Source organism: Protopterus annectens, chromosome 7.part1, assembly GCF_019279795.1.
Source record: "Protopterus annectens isolate FY-2018-M chromosome 7.part1, PAN1.0, whole genome shotgun sequence".
Classification (NCBI taxonomy): Eukaryota; Metazoa; Chordata; order Ceratodontiformes; family Protopteridae; genus Protopterus; species Protopterus annectens.
In genome coordinates, this window is record NC_056740.1 from 10,138,450 (window position 1) to 10,163,234 (window position 24,785).

The 24,785-nt window shown below is 41.6% G+C and overlaps 1 protein-coding gene across 1 annotated transcript in view; it reads right to left on the reverse strand.

The window, feature by feature from the left end:
* Positions 1-24,785, reverse strand: part of NCKIPSD (NCK interacting protein with SH3 domain) — a 1,945,114-nt gene that overhangs the window by 659,428 nt on the left and 1,260,901 nt on the right. The window contains exon 8 of the mRNA XM_044078525.1: positions 22,329-22,467. Coding sequence (XP_043934460.1) covers positions 22,329-22,467 — 139 coding nt within the window. The remainder of the gene's footprint in view (positions 1-22,328; positions 22,468-24,785) is intronic.

Consider the following 24,785-nt stretch of genomic DNA (forward strand, 5'->3'; position numbering starts at 1 on the left):
CGAGGTCTCAGAAAACCCAGTATGCAACCTAAACTTGGTCAAAAGCAAACCAAGCAGAAACTTTGCAGTGTGGAGGGTGTGAAGTTCACTCCTTGAAATATGTTATGTACCTACTTCACTAATAAAAATCGAACTTTAAAATACGTACTACAAAATAATAAAATAGGAGGTAGTCCATAGCGAAGTTAAAATAGAATAACCTTTATTGAAACACACAGGCAAGTGATCCTAGTTGAGTATAATGAAAAGCATAAAAGATATTCATTTTTTACATATAATCACGTTACTTGGAGAAAGACAGGCTGTGGTTGTGCAGCGGTTAGCGATGTTGCCTCACAGCAAGAGATTCTTCGGTTCGATTCTTGGATGGAGCTCCTTCTGTGCGGAGTCTGCATGTCCTCCCTGCGGTCGAGTGAATTTTAAAGACATGCAGATAGGTGCGTGTGTGTGTGCGCCTTCTGTGAAGGCTGGGCGCTGGGGTGGCAACCTGACACTGTAAGAAAACCATTGCCAATCGATCTGCAGACCGGTGATCCGCTGTGGCAACCCCTGACCGGGGAAAGCTGAAAGACATTGCAGGCTATTTGGAGCAAGGAATTGGTTACAGAGGGTGGTTCTGTTAAGAGCAATAAAAGCATTAAACTCATTCCTTTAACCAAGTCCTCCTTCCCCCTTAATACCATAGTGTAAACTGAGACTGTCCTACCTTAGAATTGAAACTAAAAAGCTAGAGACAAATTATAATATATAACAGCATCTTATTAAGGCTAACCTACTAAACCAAACTTTATTAATTGAGAAACCAACTCACTAACAAAATGACTAACTAATTAACTAACAAAAAGATCTACCACTAGACATCTATCAGAGTAAATACTAGTAACTTATAAATTGAAACACTTTTAACAAAGATCTTTTTTGTACTAAATAAATACTTCATCAGGTTTTTGTGTAAAAAAATATAATATTAATGAACTTGTGTATAAATCTACAAGTGAACACCCAAGTAGGCTGAAAACCATAGCTATAATTGCTAAGGTGGAAATACAGTGAAAATGTTAAAAAAATAAAGCATTAAGGCCCTGGGGATCTGTTCAAGTGTGACATCTAACTAAGAAAGCACTTAGTTTAAATGAGTAAAAGTATCAGAAAACAGCACCAAATTCAGTTATTTTCCTTGTAAAATATTTACGACTGATATTTGTTTATAACAATATTAGCATGTATGATATCAGGGTGTAATGTCAGCCTTAATCAGTCCCATATCAGACTTCTAACAGTCTTTTAAACAGTGGGGCAGTTTTCTGAGTTCTAATTTGCTTTTTATGGAGCAATAATAATTAAGCCACGGTTTTCTAAAAGAGTTCAGTTTCAGCTGCCACATTTTTCTAAAAGATTGGGGATGTCTCTTTCCAATTCCAAAAGGTCCACACGATCAATAATTTGAAATTTAAAGCCAATGTGTCTTTTGTGAAGCTGCAGGTGCCGAGCCAGTGCATCATTCTTGCATTTAGCTCGAATTTCGGAAAGATGGCCAGAAATCCTTCTTTTAAGTCTGTTGAGGGTTTTCCCCACATAAAATGCTTCACAGTCATTGTAGATTGCCTTGTCAACCATCTGCATTGAGTTACAGTCACTTCATGTGTTGGTTTTAATCAGTTTCTTAAATGAGGGCAGAAAAACATGTCTCCCTCCTATATGTGCTGACAAAAAACACAGTTGGCTCCACACTTATTGGTGCATGTATCCAATGGTCTGGGCCTACCTTCAACCCAATTCCTGATGTTTCTGGCTTTCCTATACACTAAGGAAGGAGCTTCTCCAAGTATGTCCATTAGATATGAGCTTTCAGTAAGTATTGCCCAATTTTTTCTAATAATATTAAATATGCTGTGATAGTCAACAGTAAAAGTCAAGATACAACTCTTTACATTTATTGTGCATAGATTTCTTTAAAACCCTCCTATAAAGATTAAGTGCTAATGCTGAGTGACACTATTATGAATCTTTAACTTTAGAAGAGATTAAGGCATCATACAACTGGTACACAGCCTTGACTGCACTTCATGATGACGGTTTGTTAACAGATAACTTGTTTGACTATCTAGAGACACCCCCCCCCCCAGCTTGCCTAAATTCTTTAGAATCCCTAAGCCACACATAAAAATAGAGAAAACCCTCCTTACAGGCCAGTGGTTGCAAGCGGGGGGAGGACCCTGACCAACGCTTCTGCCATTTACCTGGATTTTTTGTTACAACCTCTGGCTGAGAAGAGCATTTCACACATAAGACTAATAATTTTTTTAAGGAAAATAAAAAACATTACAACTGATGCTGATAACATTTTATTAACAATAGATGTTGAATCATTACATACTGTACTTCCACATAATTATTCGCACAGGAAACAATGGCACACCAGCACAAAATGAAAGAAAGGTAAACTTTTAGATATGGTGCTTAGTCACAATTTTTTTTTTTTTTTTTTTTTACATTTAATGGAAATTACTATAAACAAATGACTGTATAGCCATGTGGGCAGCTATGGCCCCTAACCTAGCCAACATAGCCCTAGGCAAGTGGGAGGAGGATTATATTTTTTACAACAGAGGATACTGCAATATATCACAGTTTATCTGCACTTTGACAACTTTTTTATTGTGTTGAAAGGAGACTATGCTAAATTACAAGATTGATCAACTATCGGAATCAAACCAACAGCTTCCTGCATTTCACCTCTTCCCACAACCTCACCTTGGCAGTCTTCTTAGATATGCAGATTACTAAAGACTTGGACAAGGTAAAATGGACACAGATCTTTACAGAAAACCTACCAGAGTAATTCTCTTGCTACATAATAACAGTTTCCATCCCACCAGGACAAAATATAATGTTAAATTCCAGGGCTACAGGTTGGCCAGGATCACAAAGAAAATGGAACCTTTCCTTGAGAACCTAAATGATCTTGAAAATGATTTTTTGGTGAGGGGATACGAAGGCAATATGTTAAGGAGCATTCTGGAACCTATAATTGAACTAAAAAGTACAAATTCCCCGGCACTTAACAGTCCTTAAAAAGGGTGTTTAAGAAATCCATGGACAACAAATTTAAAAACAGGTGTATCTTGACTTTTACTGTCGACTATCACAAGATCATTAATATAATATCATTAGAGAGAACTGAGCCATAACTACTGAAAGCTCGTGTCTAATGGACATCATTGGAGAAACTCCTTCCTTAGTGTATAGGAAAGACAGAAGAATCAGGAGCTGGGTTGAAAGTAGGCCCAGACCACTGGATACATGTCCCAGTAAGTGTGGAACCAACTGTGTTTTTGTCAGCGCATACAGGAGGAAGACATGATTTAATGCCCACATTTAAAGAAACTGATTAAAATCAATGCAGGAGGTGACTGTCATTCAATGCAGGTGGTTTACAGGGCAAGCTGCAATGACTGTGAAGCATTTTATGTGGGGAAAACCCTAACAGACTTGAAAGAAAGATTCCTGGCCATCATTGTGAAATTAGAGCTAAGTGCAAGAATAATGCACCAGCCCAGCACCTGCAGCTTCACAAAAGACACACTGGCTTTAAATTTCAAATTATCAATCATGTCGCCCTTTTGGAACTGGAAAGAGACTTCCATAATCTTTTAGAAAAAAGTGAACTACTGTGGCGGCTGAAACTGAACTCTTTTTAGAAAACCCAGGCTTAATTATTATTGCTCCACACTGTTGAAAAGACTATTAAAAGTCTGACATGGGACTGATTAATGCTGACACTACGTGCTAATACTGTTATAAACAAATATCAAACATTTTGCAAATATATTACAATGAAAATAACTGATACTGGTGCTGTTTTCTGATACTTTTACTCATTCAAACCAAATGCTTTTTAATTAGATGCCACACTTGAACAGATCTCCAAGGCTTTAATGCTTTATGTTTAACATTTTTCACTGTATTTCCACCTTACCAATTATAGCCATGGCTTTCAGCCTACTTAGGTGTTCACTTGTAGATTTATACACGTTCATTAATATTACAATACTTTTTTTTACACACAAACCTGATGAAGTATTTATTTGGTACGAAAGCGATCTTTATTAAAAGTGTTTCAGTTTATAAGTTTCTAATATTTATTCTGATAGAGGATTGAGAGACCATTTGTATGGAGTCAGGATTGTACGACTGAGCCTGTCTGCTAGGATGTTGGACCGTCCCGGAATGTGCGTTGCAATGAGAAAGCGGTTGGTGGATATCGCCCATTCCCACACTCTCATGGCCTCGCGACAAAGAGGATAAGACCTGGTTCCCCCCTGTTTGTTGATGTACCAGACCACTGACATGTTGTCCGTATGTACCGCAATCGTCCCAATCGGAAGAAGGTCGTGAAGTGCCTGCAACGTCAAAAGCACCACCCTCATCTCTAGGACATTGATATGCAAGGAGGTCTCTATGTCATTCCACGTGCCTTGGACCTTTCTGCCTGAATAATGCCCCCTCTCACCCCCAGGCGAGAAGCGTCTGTGGTCACTGTGGCGATGGGAGGAGGCATCGAGAATGGACGTCCCGTGTGGAGGCTCGGGGACTGGAGCAACCACACGAGCGGCCTTCTGCAAGTCCTGTTTAGGGGAATGGGATGGTACAGAGGGTTGCGAGACAGAGACCATTGCACCTGAAGGGTCCACTGCAGGACCCTCATATTCAGACGGGCCAAGGGCAGCAGAGAAATTGCTGCCGCCATGGACCCTAGAGCCCTCAGGACCAATTCCGCCGGTGGAGCTTGAAGTTGGAGGATGGCCTGTACATGCAACCTCATGTTCTGAAGCCGATCTGGAGTCAGGAAAGCAAGCATTAGTTTGTTATCCAGTCTCGCCCCTATGAAATCTATTACCTGTGTAGGAGCCAGAAAGAACTTGGCCATGTTGACCGTCAATCCTAGACGTGGAGCAAGATTGAGGAAGTAATCCCTGCATGAACAGAGCAGATGCCTTGTAGGGGCGGTAAGGAGCCAGTCGTCCAGGTACGGAAAGACCTGAAATCCCTGGAGTCTCAGGTGGGCCGCTATTGCTGCTAAGACTTTGGTGAACACCCTGGGGGCTGAGGTGAGACCGAAGGGGAGGGCCCTGAACTGAAAGTGACTGGCTCCCAGCCGGAAGTGGAGAAACCTCCTGGAGCGTCTGTCCACTAGAATGTGATAGTACGCATCCTTGAGGTCTATCGAGCACATCCAATCATTCTCCCGTAACAGGGGGAGAATAGATTGCAGCGTGACCATCCGGAACTTTTCTTTGGGTACTGCCAGTTTCAAGAGAGAGAGGTCGAGGATGGGCCTCAAGTCCCCCGTCTTTTTTGGCACCAGAAAGAACCTGGAGTAAAACCCTGATCCGAGCTGATCTGGGGTGACGGGTTGGATGGCTCTTTTTTGTAAAAGCTGCTGAATTTCTGTAGCAGCCGCCTCCCTCTGACTGGGTGGTACGTCGGGGAGGCTTCTGGTTTTGGGGGTTACAATAAAGGAATTTGGTAACCTCTGGATATGATGCGAAGCACCCAGCGATCTGTTATGGACTCCCACGTTGCTAGATGCCTCGAAAAACGCCCCTCGACTGCCTCCAGAGTGGAGCAGCTGGGCAACCCTCAGGGGTTCTGCGTGGGCCTCTCAGAGAAGGGTTCTCTGGACCCAAAATTCCTGGGACCCCCTCTGCCTCTAGGGCGGCGTCCTCCCTGTCCTCCTCTGCCACGAGAGGACTGGTTATCCGGAGCAGACTGGAATTGATGCGATTTCCGGAACCACATCTTCTTCTGACCCTTTTGGTTCTTGGAAGAGGACCTCTGGGGAGCAGAGAAGCAGACTCCGATGGCAGACAACGTCTTCCCATCTTTCTCGCTCTGGACTAAAGTGTCGCGAACGGTTTTGCCAAACAGAGCAGAACCATCAAAGGGGGCATTCGTGAATGACGCCTTAAAGGGTTCCGAGAAGTCACAATGTCGGAGCCAGGCTTGTCACCTCATAACCAGGCTGACTCCGCCAGCTCTAGCGGCTCCCTCAGCGGAGTGAGACAAAAGCCGCATAGAGGTGTTATAAATGGACCGTAGAGTGGACATTCGGGAGGAGTACAGTTGTTTGTCCCCTTCCGACATGGGGGGGGGGGCAGCGTATTCTTTTATTAGATCCCGCTGCATCCGGATGACATGTGCCATATAGTTCAGCGCCCTCATCGAGAAGGTTGCTGAACTGAAAGCCCGCTTCCCAAGGCGGTCCATCGCACGAGACTCCTTGCTCGGTGGGTGGACCGTGGGGCTCTCCTGAGCCAACTCTCTCTTGGTGGCCACCGCCACCAACATGGCATCCACAGGGAGACCTCTGCTCCAATGGGTTCTCTCTGCGGGGGCACTCAAGATCCTGTCCGGACGCTTGGGGACTGGCTCTACAGTGTCCGGCTCCCTCCAAGCCCTGGTGGCAATAAGGTCCACCAGGGGGTCGGGGGGGGGGACACCCAAGAGGTAGATGGCCCTGCTTCGAACGCCTCTAGGAATACGGACTCATCGGAGGAAGACCTGGGGGCAGACCAACCCCCCCCGATCCTAAGCATTTCCATGATGTCTCCAAAGGAGTCATCCTCGGGGGGGGGGTGATCTTGGGGAGCCTTCCCCTTCATCTAAGTCCGTATCTTCCGTAAGGGACTCGGGGGCGTCCACGTGTCTCCTCTTACACTTAGACGTGTGAGGAACCTCCTCGGGGGGGCTGTCCGAGGAAGTCTCACCAACAATGTCATGTTCCGAAGGAACACCCCGAGACGCTGAAGCTGGCTGTCCCAAAGGCCGGGTGATGGGAGCCTGGACCAGCTGAGAGGGAGTGCAGGGGGAGCCGAAGCCAGGACCGGAGGTCCGGATGCACTCAACAGTGCCCTCTCCACCGCAGCGAAAGCTGAGGGGGAGCCGCCCTCGATAGGATCCGAGAGTCGACTCCCGCCCGGATCCGAAGCGGGGACCGGACCCGGGGCTGAGACCATCGGATCCGAAGGACCCGCATGCTCCAACAGGGACGGAGCCGAAGGCACACCGAATCCCTCGGATCCGAAGCTCGGCCCGCGGCTCCGAGAGGTCGGATCCGACAAACTCGAGGGAACAGTCGGAGCTGAAGTGCCCAGCACTGTCGGCTCCGACCCACGCCCGGATCCAACGCGACTCGGCTCCGAATGCTCCGAACCCGGAAAACGGGTCAGAGAAGGAGCGATTGGAGCAAAGAATGGGGTCAAGCTCCCCCCCGGGGGGGGGGGGGGAGGCAAGAGCACTCCCATCTGCAGCTGGGCCTGGATGAACCTCCTCATCATCCGGTCCATGTCTGCATCCGACATGCTATAAGTGGACCTCGAAGAGACAACCGAGGCAGGCCTGGAGTGCCACCTCAATGACCTCGACGAGGACCGGGTCACCCCTTCCTCGGGTCCTGGTGAGAAGTAAGGGGATCGGATTTGAGGAGGAGGCGATCCAGACGTCCTGGAGGGAGAAGCCCGTTTGGCAGACGGGGCCGAGGAGGAGTCCTCGGCCCACCGCTTATGGTGCTTCTCTCTCCGCTTATCTTTCTTGGCCTCCCACTCCTCCGGAGCCAAAGCGGGAGGTTGAGTCCCGACCGGAGAGAGGGAGGCAGGAGTGTCCGCCACAGAGGGCTTGATAGCGGCCACAGAAGTACCGGAGGCCGGAGCCTGATCTGGGGGCAAAAGGCCCGTCAGAATCAGCTTCGACCTTCGGTCCTTAAGTGCCCTGGGGTTGAACGCCGCGCAAATCGCGCATCCAGAGGAGAGGTGTTCAACCCCAAGGCACTTGACCGAGTGTGGCCATCCGCCGGTGAAAGCTTATGGCCACACTCAGTGCACTTAGAAAAAATGGCTTTAGGGGCCTCTGACATTTTAAATAAAGGGAAAACACACTCACTAGGCCCCTACACACACCACGACCAGCAAGGAAGGGAGGAGAAAAAGGATCACAAAAAAATAAAATTTAGTTAGCTAAAAAGGGCTATAGGGTACGTAATCAATCACTCTCACTCACAGCAAAAGAAAAAAGGAAGAAAATAGACATTTTTTCCTCATAAAGTTTCGATCAACCAGGAGCTCAGGAACCTAGCTTGTAGCTTGAAGTGCGGCAAACTAGATCTGGGGTCAGTCAGGGTTGGCAGGGGATTATGGGTAAAGGGAGGAGCTAGGAGCTCGGATCTATGCTGTGGTAGAAGTTGCCGGCTCGGGTCCGAGATCGGATCCGTATCCCAAAGGTTGCTGACAAATGAAGTGCCTACTTCAGATTAACAGTTTCCATCCCACCAGGACAAAATATAAAGTTAAATTCCAGGGCTATAGGTTGGCCAGGATCACCAAGAAAATGGAACCTTTCCTTAAGAACATAAATGATCTTGAAAATGATTTTTTGGTGAGGGGATACGAAGGCAATATGTTAAGAAGCATTCTGGAACCTATAATTGAACTAAAAAGTATAAATTCCCTGGCACTTAACAGTCCTTAAAAAGGGTGTTTAAGAAATCCATGGAAAACAAATTTAAAAAAAGGTGTATCTTGACTTTTACTGTTGACTATCACAAGATCATTAATATAATATTAATAGAGAGAACTGAGCCATAACTACTGAAAGCTCGTGTCTAATGGACATCATTGGAGAAACTCCTTCCTTAGTGTATAGGAAAGACAGAAAAATCAGGAGCTGGGTTGAAGGTAGGCCCAGACCACTGGATACATGTCCCAGTAAGTGTGGAACCAACTGTGTTTTTGTCAGCGCATACAGGAGGAAGACATGATTTAATACCCACATTTAAAGAAACTGATTAAAACCAATGCAGGAGGTGACTGTCATTCAATGCAGGTGGTTTACAGGGCAAGCTGCAATGACTGTGAAGCATTTTATGTGGGGAAAACCCTAACAGACTTGAAAGAAAGATTCCTGGCCATCATTGTGAAATTAGAGCTAAGTGCAATAATAATGCACCAGCCCAGCACCTGCAGCTTCACAAAAGACACACTGGCTTTAAATTTCAAATTATCTATCATGTCGCCCTTTTGGAACTGGAAAGAGACTTCCATAATCTTTTAGAAAAAAGTGAACTACTGTGGCGGCTGAAACTGAACTCTTTTTAGAAAACCCAGGCTTAATTATTATTGCTCCACACTGTTTAAAAGACTATTAAAAGTCTGACATGGGACTGATTAATGCTGACACTACGTGCTAACATTGTTATAAACAAATATCAAACATTTTGCAAATATTTTACAATGAAAATAACTGATACTGGTGCTGTTTTCTGATACTTTTACTCATTCAAACCAAATGCTTTTTAATTAGATGCCACACTTGAACAGATCTCCAGGGCCTTAATGCTTTATGTTTAACATTTTTCACTGTATTTCCACCTTACCAATTATAGCCATGGCTTTCAGCCTAGTTAGGTGTTCACTTGCAGATTTATACACGTTCATTAATATTACAATACTTTTTTTTTACACACAAACCTGATGAAGTATTTATTTGGTACGAAAGCGATCTTTATTAAAAGTGTTTCAGTTTATAAGTTTCTAATATTTATTCTGATAGATGTCTAGTGGCAGATCTTTTTGTTAGTCATTTTGTTAGAGTTGGTTTCTTCAAGTTTGAATTAGTAGGTTAGTCTTAATAAGCTGTTCTTATATTATATATTTTAATCTGTCTCTAGCTTTTTAGTTTCAGTTCTAAGGTAGCACAGTCTCAGTTTACACTATGGCGTTAAGGGGGAAGGAGGACTTAGTTAAATAAATGAGTTTAATGCTTTTATTGGTCTTAACAGAACCACCCTCTGTAACCACTCCCTTGCTCCAAATAACCTGATTATTTATAAATAATGAATGTATTTAATGTTTTTCATTATACTCAACTAGGATCACTTGTGTGTTTTAATAAAGGAAATTCCATTTTTAACTCAAATGTGGACTACCTACTATTTTATTATTATGTAGTACGAATTTTAAAGTTCGTTTTTTATTGGTGAAATAGGTGCATAACATATTTCAAGGAGTGAACTTCACACCCTCCACACTGTGAAGTTTCTGCTTGGTTTGGGAAATAATACATACACGCACATATATATCTATGTATATTATTTACACACACACACACACACACACACACATATATATATATATATATATATATATATATATACACACACACATTACATGCACTTATCAAAAAATGATACCTATACAAACATGGAATACAGCAGTATACAGACAGATATAAATATGCATGTGCAGAGATACACAGATATATACACACATATGCATTTTTATATACATGTGTGTGTGTCTGTCTGTGTGTCTGCCTGTCTGTCTCTCTCTCTCTAAGAGACAGGAGTGCTTAGTGATCAACTAAGAAGGAAGAAAGCACCCCCTCAAACTTTTGTCCTTCAAAATTTGAGAAACAAGTGTTTTTTTTTTTTTAATTTGTATGCCTGCCTATCTTCAATAAACTTTCTTTGAGGCACTGTCTGTGTAAGTATGTGTATGCATGTGTGTTGGGGTGGTGGAACTGCAGTTGTTTGGAGCTCAGTGACTCCATTTCTGAATTCACACTTATCCAGCCCCATGAACACTCTCAGGGATACTAACATCAATACGTTAGCACTGCTGATGAAGTGGTTTGGAAAACCAACTTCGGTAAGTGAAGTGAGAGGGCCTCTGATGAATTGTTTCTTGCTGGACCAGCCCCTCTGGCTTCTTTCACAGACACTCTACCAGGCACTTCAAGGGGGAAAGGGTGGGGATCCAAAGCCGGTACATGCTGTTTCTCATAAGCCTGATGGTGTCTCCACAGCAAATGATATTTGGAGGATATCTGGATGGAGGGATGTGTTTCTCTATCTCAGCATGGCATCAAAATACTTCAGCTCAGAGGATCTAAAGTGTGATGGAGTTCCATAGCTTACTATATCCACAACTGTATGTTGTTGTGCATGTGTGACAGACTAGTATCAGTTAATCAGGAAAGAGGAGCAACACACCAAACAGCCAGTACTTTTCTTCTCCTTTAATGTGAAATGATCTGGTACCTCGGCAATTCGCCTTCAAGGATCACAATTAATTGATGCACAATGTCAGCTTTTATAATAAATGTTCAAACAATCAATTAATCAATTTTCCAATAAATATCACAAAAGAAGAAACATTTAAAGTGACCTTGTGAATTATAATAAATATCACAAATAAATACATATATTGGAACAATACATTCTTCATAAACTTATATACAAATTAAATACAATATTTATAAATTATTTACAGAATTATTTCCAAATTTTATTAATAATTGAACTCCATCAAATGCCCAATTCTAAATTTAAACCAAAAGGTTTTAAAGTGTTGAACTTCAGAATCATCCTAGTTTCCAACTCTAATAGCTTATTAGAAACATTTTCACCACTATTAATGAAAGGCTTCCCTAAAACTCCATATTTTAAACCATCAGTTTTCCCCTCATGAATTTCAAAAAAATGCTTGGCTACAGGGCTAAATAAATTCGAATTTCGAACATCCCTCAAATGTTCCAAAATCCTAACTCTGACCATTCTCTTCGTTTGTCCAATACACCAAATGTTATGACAACTACAAGTTAAAGCATACACAACTCCAATGGATTTGCAATTAAAGTAATGCCTAGGGGTATGGTTGATATTATTGATAGAATTAATATTAATAACCCTATCACAAAGACTACAAGAACCACATCTAAATGTTCCTACACTAATGGCCTGGGGAACTTTTTTATTACAACAGTTATTATTTAGTATCTCCTTTAATTTTTTTCCTTTTTTAAACGAAAATGTAATGTGGTATGGAAAAAGTTCACCTATACCTTCATCTTCACTGACCAAGTACCAAAATCTTTTGATTAAAGAAACAAATTTTTCAGAAAAAGTTGTGTACTTGGTCACAAAGAATATATCCTCCACATTTCTTTCCTTTTTTAAAGGACCAGAAACATCCGATTTGAACTTAATAGGATGTCTGTCCTTGTTCTTATTTATCGCTTTGTCCATAACATCTAACAACTGTTTTTTATCATACCCTCTTTCCATTAGTTTCAGATAAACCTCATTTAACTCATAACCCAACTCACACTCCATGCTAGTATGTGAATGAATTCTTTTAAATTCCCCAAAAGGTAAAGCTTTCAGCAAGTGAGGGGGATGCATGCTGGAAGCATGCAAAAACATGTTAACTGACGTGCTCTTTCTAAATGGTCTGAACTCAACAACATTATTTCTTATGAATAAAGTTAGATCCAAATAATTTATTTCATTTCTATTCATTTCATAAGAAAATGAAAGATTATGTTCATTGTCGTTCAGAATTTCAAAAAAATCACAAAATTCATACATGTCCCCCTTACAGATGAAAATTAAATCATCAATGAAGCGCTTGTATAAAACTACCTTATACTTGAAAAATTCACTGGGATATAAGAATCTCTTTTCAAAGAAATCCATATATAAAACAGCATACACAGGAGCAAAGGCTGCTCCCATTGCTGTTCCCTTGATTTGTAAAAAATATTCATTATTAAACTTGAAGTAGTTATGGGTTAAGCAAAATTCTAATAGTGTAATCAAAAAGTTGGTCCTAGGACCCTCACCTAATATATTGTAAATAGCCTCAAGTCCCCACCTTTTATCAATGTTGGTGTACAAAGATTTGACGTCGATTGTCACCCAATAATAGTCGTTATTCCAACTAATCTTAGAAATAACATCAATCAAATCTTGAGTATTGCTGATATGAGCACTGATCTTATTTAAATGGACTTTTAACTGAGAGTCCAAAAAAATGTTAACATTCTCCATAAAGGAGCCTATCCCTGAAACTATAGGCCTCCCAGGAGGCTCAACCAGATCTTTGTGGACTTTTGGTAAAGCATATAATATAGGTGTGGTCGGATCTTTAACATACATCTTTTTGACATCACTTTGTGAAAAAAATCCTAGTCGTTCTCCCCTTTCCAATAAAAATAACAATCCTTCATTATAAGCTTTAAGGGGATCACCTTCAAGCTTTTTATATTCTTCACCATTAGAAAGTAGTCTATAGACCATCCTACAGTAGTCAGGTCTGTTCAAAATAACCCAATTACCCCCCTTTATCAGCACACTTGAAAATATACTGATCTTTTAAGCCTTTGAGACTTTTTAAGGCTTCCCATTCCTTTCTATTTAGATTAAAATGTTTTTTTTCCTTACAAAATTCCATGAATAATGCCTCCGTTTCTTTAAGAAGCACCTTCTGGAAGATTGTAATAGCTGGAACTGAAATGACTGGTGTGAAATTACTTTTAACATTTTTAAATTTAGGCATCTCCAACTTACCATAACCAGTCAAATAATTAACATTAGAAACAATATCAGATTCAGAACAAACTGAACAGTCATTATTTTCATCAAAATCACATTCATTGTATTCATAATTATATATGGATAAATTCATTAAACTCACATCAAGTTCAATTTCTTCAGAACATTTATCATGATCTTCATTTAAAACATTCAAACTAACAAATTTTTTGAAATATACTCTCAACAAAAGTTTACGAATGAATGCCTTAACTTCTAAATAAATATCAGCAAAAGTTGGAAAAAACGTTGGAACAAATTTGCTCCCTTTGCTTAATACATTAAACATCAGGAAAGAGGATTTGACTGAATGGTCCCCAAAGCCAACAAGTGGTAAGGAAAGGCTTGTGCCAGCTATGATGCAGATACTTAAACTAACTACCTAATGATGCATTCCTGCACCCAAGACTCAAGTTATCTAAAGACATAAAGCATCAGTTTGATGTCTAGACTTTTGACATGTAAGCCGTGGTGTGAGATGACCTCCATAATCCTCTTTCACTAGGCCATCCAATGGATATGGGCTTGGTGGCTGGACTTAGGACAGTCCTCAGTCCCAAGTGTCACTAATCAATAGCACATGACTCAAGATACCACTTTACAATCTCAGGTTGGTTGATAAGATCCAGCTGAAGATATGGAAGCAGGACAACATATGATCCTTGGGATTCTCCCTACGTAAAGTCAAGGGCATACCTTCCTCCATCCTGTTCATCCACATTCACTACCAGAGACGAAGACCAGTTTGTTCTGAAACACTCACTAGATGGTGACCTAACTAGCTGCAGAGTTCAGAAGGATGGCTGGATAGGATAAGACAAGAATATTCAGGCAAGACCTGACGACTGAGTGTGCTTGTGCCAGTGTACCAACTTAAGCACATAACTGAGATATGTACCCTCTTGATGGTCTCCATTCGAACTGTCTACCACTGCAATTTCTTGCCTGTAAAGTACTCCAACAACCTGACCCTCATTTGCCAGTAGCTTGTTTTTACGGTTAGCTCCTGCGACAGCTGTCAGTGCTGTGCTCCTCCATAACAGAGCACAAGCAATGCCAGATTGTCAGGAGAACTGACAGTCACACTTATTTTGCTCTTTTGGCAAGCATATACAGGACCTTACTAATAACAAGGAATGAGACCTAAACTTTAAGACAGCAGAAAACAAAATAGGGGACTTTAGTGATGTACATGCTTATGCAACCATCAGGTTAAGTTAAAGCACTGTATAGGTTCACTAAAGTTACTGAACGGAGTATTTTACAGAAAAGAACTGACAGACATGATGAATGGAGGAAACAAAACCAATCAAGGATTCATCAAGAAGGGTGTTTGGTCCATTTGTGTAATACTAAGTAGACTCATTACACAGCAGTACCAGCAGTGTTGTCACAAGTAACAACACTTAAATAGATTCAGAAAAGAAACCCAAGTACTGATGCATAATACGAGGCAGTAACAGCACTAAAGCCTTTTCCCTGGGGAACAGTAAATTGTATCTACAGGAAATCAGTGAAAGAAGGCTATGATATTAGATGTGTGTGAAGCAATGGACATGAAAATGCTATGAAAGTCTGAGCACCAGATGCTGATGTCACTGCATAATCCTCTTAGTAGAGAAAAAGACCAGTATTTCCCGTTTTTATTGAGGTCTGCAAGCAGAAGACAACTTCATAAGTTCATAGGTAGCTACTAAGCTATCTGCCCGAGGGCATTTATAAGCCTAGCCAGGGTGTGCCGGCTTTCGCCGCCCCATTTATTAATTAACTGATCCTCTGTCAAGCAGAGCCAATGAAGTGATCCCAGGGGTGTATTTTCTGTTACCCATCCACTCGTCAAGGTTTCTCTTGAAGAGTGTTAGTGAGGGGCTCTGCCTGATGTAATTTGGAATTTTGTTCCAAAGCATGGGGAGTCTCTGTGATAGGAATCTATCCCTCAGGCATGTTCTATTGATTGCTGTGGGGAAGTTTAGCTCACTAGAGCGCGTGGCTCGCAGTGACTTGGATTTCTTTAGGTTGAGCATATCCATCAATTCTGAGTTGGACATGGCTTTGTAAGTCAGGCAGAGATCACCTCTGAGTAAGCGATATGCCACTGAGTACAGCTGGAGTTTTTTCAGTCGGGCTGCATAGGACATATGTTTGAGGCCAGTAATCCTCTTGGTGAGGTACTTTTGTGGTCTTCCTGCTGCTGGCACTGTCTTGTGAGGTACATCCCAAATGGGTCATTGTACTCTATGATGGGTCTAATGATGACAAGTAGAGGGGCACTATAACCTCTTTATTTCTAGATGCGAATCCTTTAGTAATTAGATGGGCCACATAGAAGGATTTCCTAATTACTTTGGCAATGATTGTCAGAGGAGAGATTACTATCTACCTGGGTCCCCAGATCTCTTATTACCTCTTCTATATTAAGGGGGCTGCCACCTATGTGGTAATTTGTGGGTGTTTTGTTTTTCCCAAATGGGATGACTATGCATTTTTTGGCATTTAGCTTGAGGCCATGACTTTGACACCAGGTGTCCGTGTCTCAGTAAGGCTCTTTTGGAGGATGTCTGTGTCAGCCAGAGAGTCAATTATGGCTCCCAGTTTGCAGTCATCGGCGAACTTGGTAAGCCATAATCCTCCTGTGTTTGCCTATACTTCTGAGAAGTATATGCCGAACAGTAGGGGTCCCAGGACCGAGCCTTGCGGGACACTACTTGTGACTAGTTTAGAGTCGGACCTGGAGCCCGCTATTCTTACCGTGTGAGTTCTGTCTGTAAGCTAGTTGGCAACCCATCTCATGACATAGGGGTTTATGTTCAGGCTGGTGAGTTTTTCTGTAATACCAGAGTGGGGAATGGTGTCAAAAGCCTTGGCGAGGTCAAGGTAGGCTGTGTGAACCACCTTTCCCTTGTCTATGGCCTTGGTGACTGTCTCAAAGAAGTCAACCAGGTTTACTAGGCATGATCTGCCCTTAAAGCTGAACTGGGTCAGGTCAAATGTTTGGAAGTTCTCAATGTCTTTGTTAATGAGTTCCATAATGATGCGCTCCATTGCCTTGCAGGCCAGGCTAGTCAGGCTTATGGGGCGACAGTTACCAGGGTCAGGTGTGGACCCTCTTTTGTGGAGAGGAATAACCGTTGCTGTGCTCCATTCTATGGGCACGTAGCCTGTGGAGAGGCTGAGGTTAAACGGCGTGTTTAGGTGGGGGGGTTAGTTCATTCTGTAGTTCATGCAAGGCACAGCCTGGGACACCATCCGGTCCCACTGACGCTGTGTTTTCGGATTTTGAAAGGGCTGTTTTCACCTGTGCGTCTGTGATTTTTGGGGCACTACACTTTTCCGGTATTGTTGTGTGCCCTTTTGGAGGTGAGAGGGGGGTGAAGTTTGCACTGAATCTATCTGCCAGGATGTTGGCAATATCAGTAGGTTCAGTATATTTTGTGCTATTTTGCACTAGTTCAGTGCATATCTGCGAGTTGCCACTTAGATTTTTTACATAGCTAAAGAAGGCTTTGTGGTTATCTTTTGAATCCTTGGCTATTTTTCTTTCGAAGTTAGCCTTGGATGATTTCATAAGGGTCCTTAGTTTCTTACCGATACTGATCAAGCATGTCTTTCCTTCATGGGATTTGCTTTTTTTCTGAACTCATTTCTTACTTCTATTGTATAGCCTGTTTATGGCAGGGGTCCACCAAACTGGTTTCCTTCTCTTAGAGGAGTGAGTCTTGGTTTTGCTAGGGATGGCACAATCCATGCATCCTTGTAGGTGCTTATAGAGTGCATTTGTAAATGTTTTTGCATCTTGGGCAGCATTGTCCTTTAGCATGGGGGCTGTGAAACTTACCACCTCTGTCTTAAGGTGAAGTTGGCTTTAGAAAAGTTTGTTTTACTGTGGTTTCCTTAGTTGGGGGTGGTGGTGGGGTGTGGACATCCAGAGTGATTAGTTTATGGCCTGATCTAACCAGTGACGGGTTGACCTCCGGTGTGGAACACTTGTCTCATGCTGGTGATGACCAGGTCCAATATGTTTTCACCTCTGGTAGGGGAGTTTACCAGCTGATCCAGGGCATTTGAGTTGATGAATTCCAGGAAGCGCTGAGCCTGGGAGTTTGTACTCGAGAAGTTTTCACAGTGAATGGTAGGGTAATTGAAATCACCCAATGTCAGGGTGTTCGGTAGGACCTTCATGTTTTCCATTGTCTGCAGAAAGGTGGAGTGGTGGTCCTGGGTCATGGAGGGTGATCTGTAGCAGGCCACAATTTGCATTGCAGATTTGCCGGATGTTAGCTGCACATGGATGATCTCAGAGGTATCATGCTACGCAACTAACCTGGAGGTGTAGGTATCCTTGATGAATATGGATACACCCTCTCCTTTTGTGTTTCGGTCCATGTTCTGTGGCCGAAACATGTGGCATGAGTTGTAGCCCGGTAGTGCTGGGGTGCTCTCTGGAGCCTTGAACCAGGTTTCAGTTACTGCACAGATGTCAACGTTCTCCATACTGAGGAGTGCTTCGAGCGCGTGCATTTTGAGAATTAAACTCCTGGCGTTGAGTAGCATAACCCTCAGTTTCTTGTTAATTGTGCTGTTTACGGAGGTGGGTTTGACTTTTGAGCCTTGCCTAAAAAAGGCACTATGGGGGCAGAAAGAGCCTTGGCCAGTATTCGAAAGCCTAGGGGTGACAGGTGCAAGCTGTCTCTTGAGAAGCAACGTGGCTTATCAAGCATGTCGTCCCAGGCTGACAGACACTGGATCCCCTTTGAATGACACCAGAAGCTTAGCCAATTGTTGAAAATGATAATTTTTTCTTTATACTGAGGTATCATTCTTGGTGAGGGCAGGATGCTACTCAGAGTTAGGGTCATACCAGCCTGGGCTACATGATCAGAGAGCTCTCCCATGTCTTTTTTCATGTAGTCCAGGGAGGTACATCTCAGGTCATTCACACCAACATGAACAATGACAAAATCATATTTGTACTTGTTCTGGAGTGACCTGAGTTCTTGTGTTATGTGGCGGATTCTGGCTCCCGAGAGGCAGCTAACAGTAACCTTCTGCTTGTCCAGCCTAGTGAGTGGGACGTCAGTGTGCCGGACTATAGAGTCACCTATTACTAGTGTGTTAGGTATGTTATTTCGCCTTAAGGGCTGTGATTGTGCGGCACACTGATTTTGTGTTTTATGTGTTGTCTGGTTTGTGATGGGAGGTGCAGGTTGTTTTGGTGTCTGCTTTGGAGGTCTCTGATGCTTTTGCAGGTTTTTATTTAGAGCCCCCGAGTATGATTTTGTGTATTTATGTGTATTTTTTGCCAGTGCTGTTTTAGTATGTCAGTGTGCGGCTGGAGGTGTGGTGCAAGTGTTAACCTTCTCCTCTTGACTGTCTGTTCCAGTCTCAGGTGGAGACAGCTTAGCTTCCAGTTTGGCTGTATAATTGCATTTCTCGCATATGTTAGTGTTTTGTAGTAGGAGGAGAGGGTTGTCTGTGTACATGAGGCAGTTGTAACATTGCCTCAGGATATCCAGATTCACCAGCTGGACTGGAGAGTGCACCTGAAATTGTCCTTTGGTCAAGCCTGAATAGTAGGGTGAGCTGCTTAGTCGCTTGGTTGGTGAGGGGTAAATAAAGAGCCTAATCAGTGTCAGGGTATATTAGTGCTTGCTATTAGGTCTGAGCAAGTGCTGGGCTGTAAGATGCTTTCTGAGTGCTTAGGTTGAGAGTTAGACTAGTTTCAAGGGAAAAACTGAAAAGGAGACTTAGTGAAGCCAGAAATAATTTAACCGTAGCTAACCGGCGCTGCCCGGTATGCAAAACAGTGAAAACACGGTTTTAATAGTAGGGAAATGAAAGAGATAGAAATTAGCCCAAAATGGCCAATAAACTACTAACTCCTGGGCTAGAACCACTCCTCCAGGGACAGATAGGTTGCTCAAAGCTCACACCTCTCACAGGTGAACAGAGAAACTTCCTTCTATCCAAGTAAGGTATGGGCAACTCAGAAACTAGTATCACAGCCCTGAATTCAGCACTAGCCTGAAAACTGGACTATACTAGCTTAGAAAGGCGGGAAACAAGGAATTATTTTTTGTTTTTTTGAAAAGATAAGGCAAAAACAGTAAAAAAAAAATACACTTGAAACAGCTTTAAATGACTACAAACGATCAGAAAAGGCTATCGCACTTTAGTGTGTAGCCTACAACAGTTAAAAACAAATTATTTAAACAAAAAACAATTTTTAAAAGTGAAGGCAGTCAAATAAGTACAATATGTGAAATAACAAGCTTTTAAATCACAATAAACATTGGACAATCTGCGTTTAGGTGGAAAACAGTTAAGTACAGCAAGAAAGTACAGGAAATTGATACTTAATCACTCCAAAGTCTCTCTTCTAAGCTAGAAGTCTTGTATCAGTCTAAGGCTTTCTAGTGCTACCCAATAGGTTAGTTACAGGAAAGATGGGAAACAAGCACAGATGTGGTCTTTTAAACCAGAAAGTTGAAAGAGATGGACAGACTGTCCAAATGGTCAATAAACTACAATTTCTGGGCCAAGAACCTCTCCTCTCGTGGTAGACAGGCTACCTAGTGCTTACCACTCCCACTGATAAGCTAGAAGGCTTTCCTCCAACACAGAAAGGCTTGTGGGACTCAGAAGCTTACCAACAGTCCTAGATACAGCAACTCTGTATCTGGACTAGGCTAGTTACAGGAAAGGTGGGAAACAAGCGCAAGTGCGGCTTTTAAACCAGAACGTTGAAAGAGATGGAAAAAAACTGCCCAAACGGCCAATAGCTACAATTTCTGGGCCAGGAACCACTCCTCTTGTGGTAGACAGGTTACCTAATGATTACCACTCCCATTGATAAGCTAAAAGGCTTCCCTCCAACACAGAAAGGCTTGGGGGAGCTCAGAAGCTTGCAAAGAGTCCTGGATACAGCAAATCTGTACCTGGACTAGACTAGTTACAGGAAAGGCAGGGAACAAGCACAAACACAGGCTTTTAAGCCAGCAAGTTGAAAGAGATGGAAAACTGGCCAAATGGCCATATAAACTACAATTTCTGGGCCAAAACTCACTCTTCCCATGGAGGATAGTCTACCTAGTGCTTGCCACTCCCACTGATATGCTAGAAGGCTTCCCTCCAACACAGAAAGGCTTGGGGGTGCTGAGAAGCTTACTAACAATACTGGATATAGCAACTCTGTAACCGGACTAGGCTAGTTATAGGAAAGGCAGGAAATGGGCACAAGTGTGGCTTTCAAACCAGAAAGTTGAAAGAGATGGAAAAAAACTGCTCAAACAGCCAGTAGCTACAATTTCTGGGCCAGGGACCACTCCTCTTGTGGTAGATAGGCTACCTGATGCTTACCACTCCCACTGATAAGCTAGAAAGCTTCCCTCTAACATGGAAAGGCTTGGGGGCTCAGAAGCTTACAAAGAGTCCTGGATACAGCAAATCTGTACCTGGGCTAGACTAGTAAAAGGAAAGGCTGGAAACGAGCGCAAACAGAGGCTTTTAAATCAGAAGGTTGAAAGAGATGGAAAAGCTTCCCAAACGGCCAATAAACTAATTTCTGGGCCAGAAACCACTCCTCCTGTGGTAGATAGGTTACTTAGTGCTTACCACTCCCACTGATAAGCTAGAAGGCTTCTCTCCAACACAGAAGGGCTTGGGAGGCTCAGAAGCTTATCAACAGTCCTGGATAAAGCAAATCTGTACCTGGACTACACTAGTTATAGGAAAGGCGGGGACCATACGCAAAACAGGCTTTTAAGTACAAAGAGATGGAAAAACTGCCCAAATGGCCAATGAACTGCAATTTCAGGGCCAAAACCCACTCTACCCATGGTAGACAGGCTACCTAGTGCTTACCACTCCCACTGATAAGCTAGAAGGCTTCCCTCCAACACAGAAAGGCTTGGGGGGGGGGGCTCAGAAACTTAACAACAGTCCTGGATACAGCAAGTCTGTATCTGGACTTGACTAGTTACAGGAAAGGCAGGAAACAAGCTTAGAAATTTTTCTTTGTTACAGAAAAGCAGCTAAAACAACAGTAAATACAATTCAAATTGCAGTGCAGGCCAGCACACCCGAGTATGTAGCAACACTACGGCAAATACAGTTAAAATAAATGCAATTAAATTAACAAATGACTAAAAAACAAGTGCAGAAGGCAGTAAATTAGAAGGCTACTAACAAGCAGAAATAAGTGCAGAGTAAGAGCGACTGAACAGATAACAGCACGTAGAAGAGCAACTAAGACAGTTACAGTAAGAGCAGCTGAATAAAATATAGATTTTTTTTTTTTTGAGGGAGGGAACAGAGCAGGATTAAGGGGCTACAGGGGTTGTCCTTCCTAAATGCTCTCTTTGTACACATTAGGAGTGCCTGAAATCAGAATATGATCTCACTGCACTCAGTTGAATGAGCAAATAAGATGGGCCCAGAAGGAGTATCCAAATACAAATCTACAAGAGGGGCGGGCAATTTCAAAGCCACCAACATTAACACTAAAACAAGAACAGGGAGGGGGGTGAACACAACTGGAGTAGTACATATCTGTGGTACGTTAAAATCAACAGTTGACAGGCATTTTAGGGGAAAGATGATGTTACATGAGGTAGTAAGAAAAAGGCTAACACCGTTTCATTAAATTACTTACCAGGAACATTATGATTACCAAGTAATGAAACTGGAAAAAAAAATATTTGTTTAAAGGTGAGTCCCAAGACCACAAATGCAAATTGTTCAAGGTCACACAGTATGCAAGTGGGAAAGGATGGGTTTAAAACCTGCACTCCATATTTGCAGCCTAATTTACTTAGCTATAATTCCTGAAACAGTAGAAAGAAATAAAACAAACCAACTAAAGAACAAGCTGCATTACAAGCAAAAGCATTGTTAAAATTACCTTGAGTATTAGTCTGCATATCTCTCGCTAGTTCCATGGGTAAGACAGAGTTAACTAGCACAGATATAACAGCAGCATCCAGGTTGCACATAGCTCCAAAACATTTCAATAGCAGCAATCGCAGTGGAACTCTATGCTCCTGAAAGAACAAGAATTTTTTTTGTTTTGTTTAATTTTTACAACAAATATGGCACCACATAAAATAATGCCTATTTATCTACATTATATATATATATATATATATATATATATATATATATATATATACACACACACACACACACACACACACATAAAATAGCGCAAACTATCGCTGTAGAAGAAATATACCCTAAAACTTGAAATGAGACATTACAATGAATGCAACATAATGACTACAACAGATAACATCAATGGGTTTTTAAAACAAAAGCTTTGTTAAGGGGAATTTACTTTTAAGCAATCAATGAGCCCAAAGCAAGTAAATAGGAAAACTACATATTTTCAAAAAGTAGACAGACATGCTTTGAATACTTACTTTTTTTTCTGTTTATCCAACAGAAAGCATATATGATGGTAATAATCTAAATATGTACAGAATTTTTTTTGTTTATCGAACAGAAAGCAATGTGATGGTATTAATCTAAACATTTAGGGAAGTTTTCAGTGTGTCAACAAAAGTTAAAATAATACACAATACTGAGTCATAACTGACTGAACAAAGGACACCAGAAATGCAGACCCCTTAACTATTAGTTTAAGGAACCATCTACTAGAGAAACAGATAATTAATGGCTCAAGTGCAATATAAGAAGCATATTCATTCATTACCGCTCAGCATTTTAAGAAGGCAAGGGAACACAGAACAGGTGTCTTGGAGAGGATGACAGGGGGGGTCACTCAAAATTAGTTATGGCAAATAAGTTTGAAACTTACCACACACACACACACGTTTGGTCACCTTGATGGCAGGTATTCTTAAATATTTTAAACTGCACTTATATTGACCTCTCTTGTGAAACATTTGTACTTTTCTGCTTTTTTCAATGTTTTAGCCAAAAAAGGTATATGTATGGATTTCTTTTAGTTTGCTCTGGGACATTAGTCTTTTTGTTTCCTTTGCAGCTGAGGGAAGATTGTGAATCACTGTAAGATTTTGGCATTGTTTATACATTATACTGCACTTCTACCTCCATAAGCAGAATTACTTGTAAAAGCTAGCAGTTTGCATTCTGAACCCTATTTAGGACATCAGTTTTGTATTTTCATTCACAACCGTGACAGAATTATGGACTAGACAGATATGAGCTTCATTTAAACATTTATTACTCAGTTTTTCCATAAGCAGTGTTACTAGTAAATATTTGCATTGTCTTGCAAATCAGACTGTGGCAGAGTTGCAGTAGTGGCAGTATTGTAAATTCTGCTCCAGGATTGGTGCGCTTCTGAGCTTTAATAACCGTTTATAAGTGGGGGATTGGTATGATGGTAATGTCTTCACTTTACAGATATTTTAGTTTTGCTGCCAGTCTTATACTCTACTCATCATTCACCTCCAGTGTCTTTTTGCTTACTTTGCTACTGTTTTTCCCCTGTTCATTGTGTTTGCCCCAACCCCACTGAGATGTTAGCTAAAGTTTCTGAAATTCTATCCTACCTGGGTTTACTGACCTGCAGCATAACATCATAAGATTAGAGGTACAATAATTACTTTATTTGACTGGGTCCCTCTCTAGATAGTCTGATTCTTGGAGCTTGAATTTTTTCTGAATCCCTCCCACCTTTTTCCTGTTGTGGTTTTAAAAGGCTGTGTTTCTGGCTTCCACCCCTTCTGCTTCCACCTCTTCTGGTAATCTTTTTTTAAACCCCTTTATTGGATTATCAGTTGTGACATAGATAAATTTACTATCATATACTAGTAATCACACTATAATTAACAAACATTTTACTTCACATTTATTGCTATATATCATATAACCTAAGCAACATTACATAAATTATTCAATTACTGCCTTTTTGTAAACAAGACGCATCTTTATAAACCATCACTTACTACATAGGCAATCATACATTTATATAAATGAAAACAATCCACACCAACACAATCCTAGTTGCAAGCATTTTACATCACAAACCACAGTGACACACTCCCAGTTGCAAACATGATACATCACTTATAATCTACCCAATCTTTTTCAATCAAACATTACACAGCTCATTCAAGTTCTAATGATGTTTAAACCTCATTCCTCCCTTGTATGTATTGTTCCCACAATTTCCATTTTTTTCCTATCTAGTTTGCTCCTATCTTTTTCTAAAGATCTCACTTCCAGTTTGTTTTATCTCTGTTATATATTCACTACTTTTAGTACACTAGGTTTGAATACTGATTTCCATTTTCTACTAATTGCTTTTTTGGCAGTGACAATTATTAGACACAGCAAGGCCTTACCATGCCTAGGAAATTCCGATTCTGTA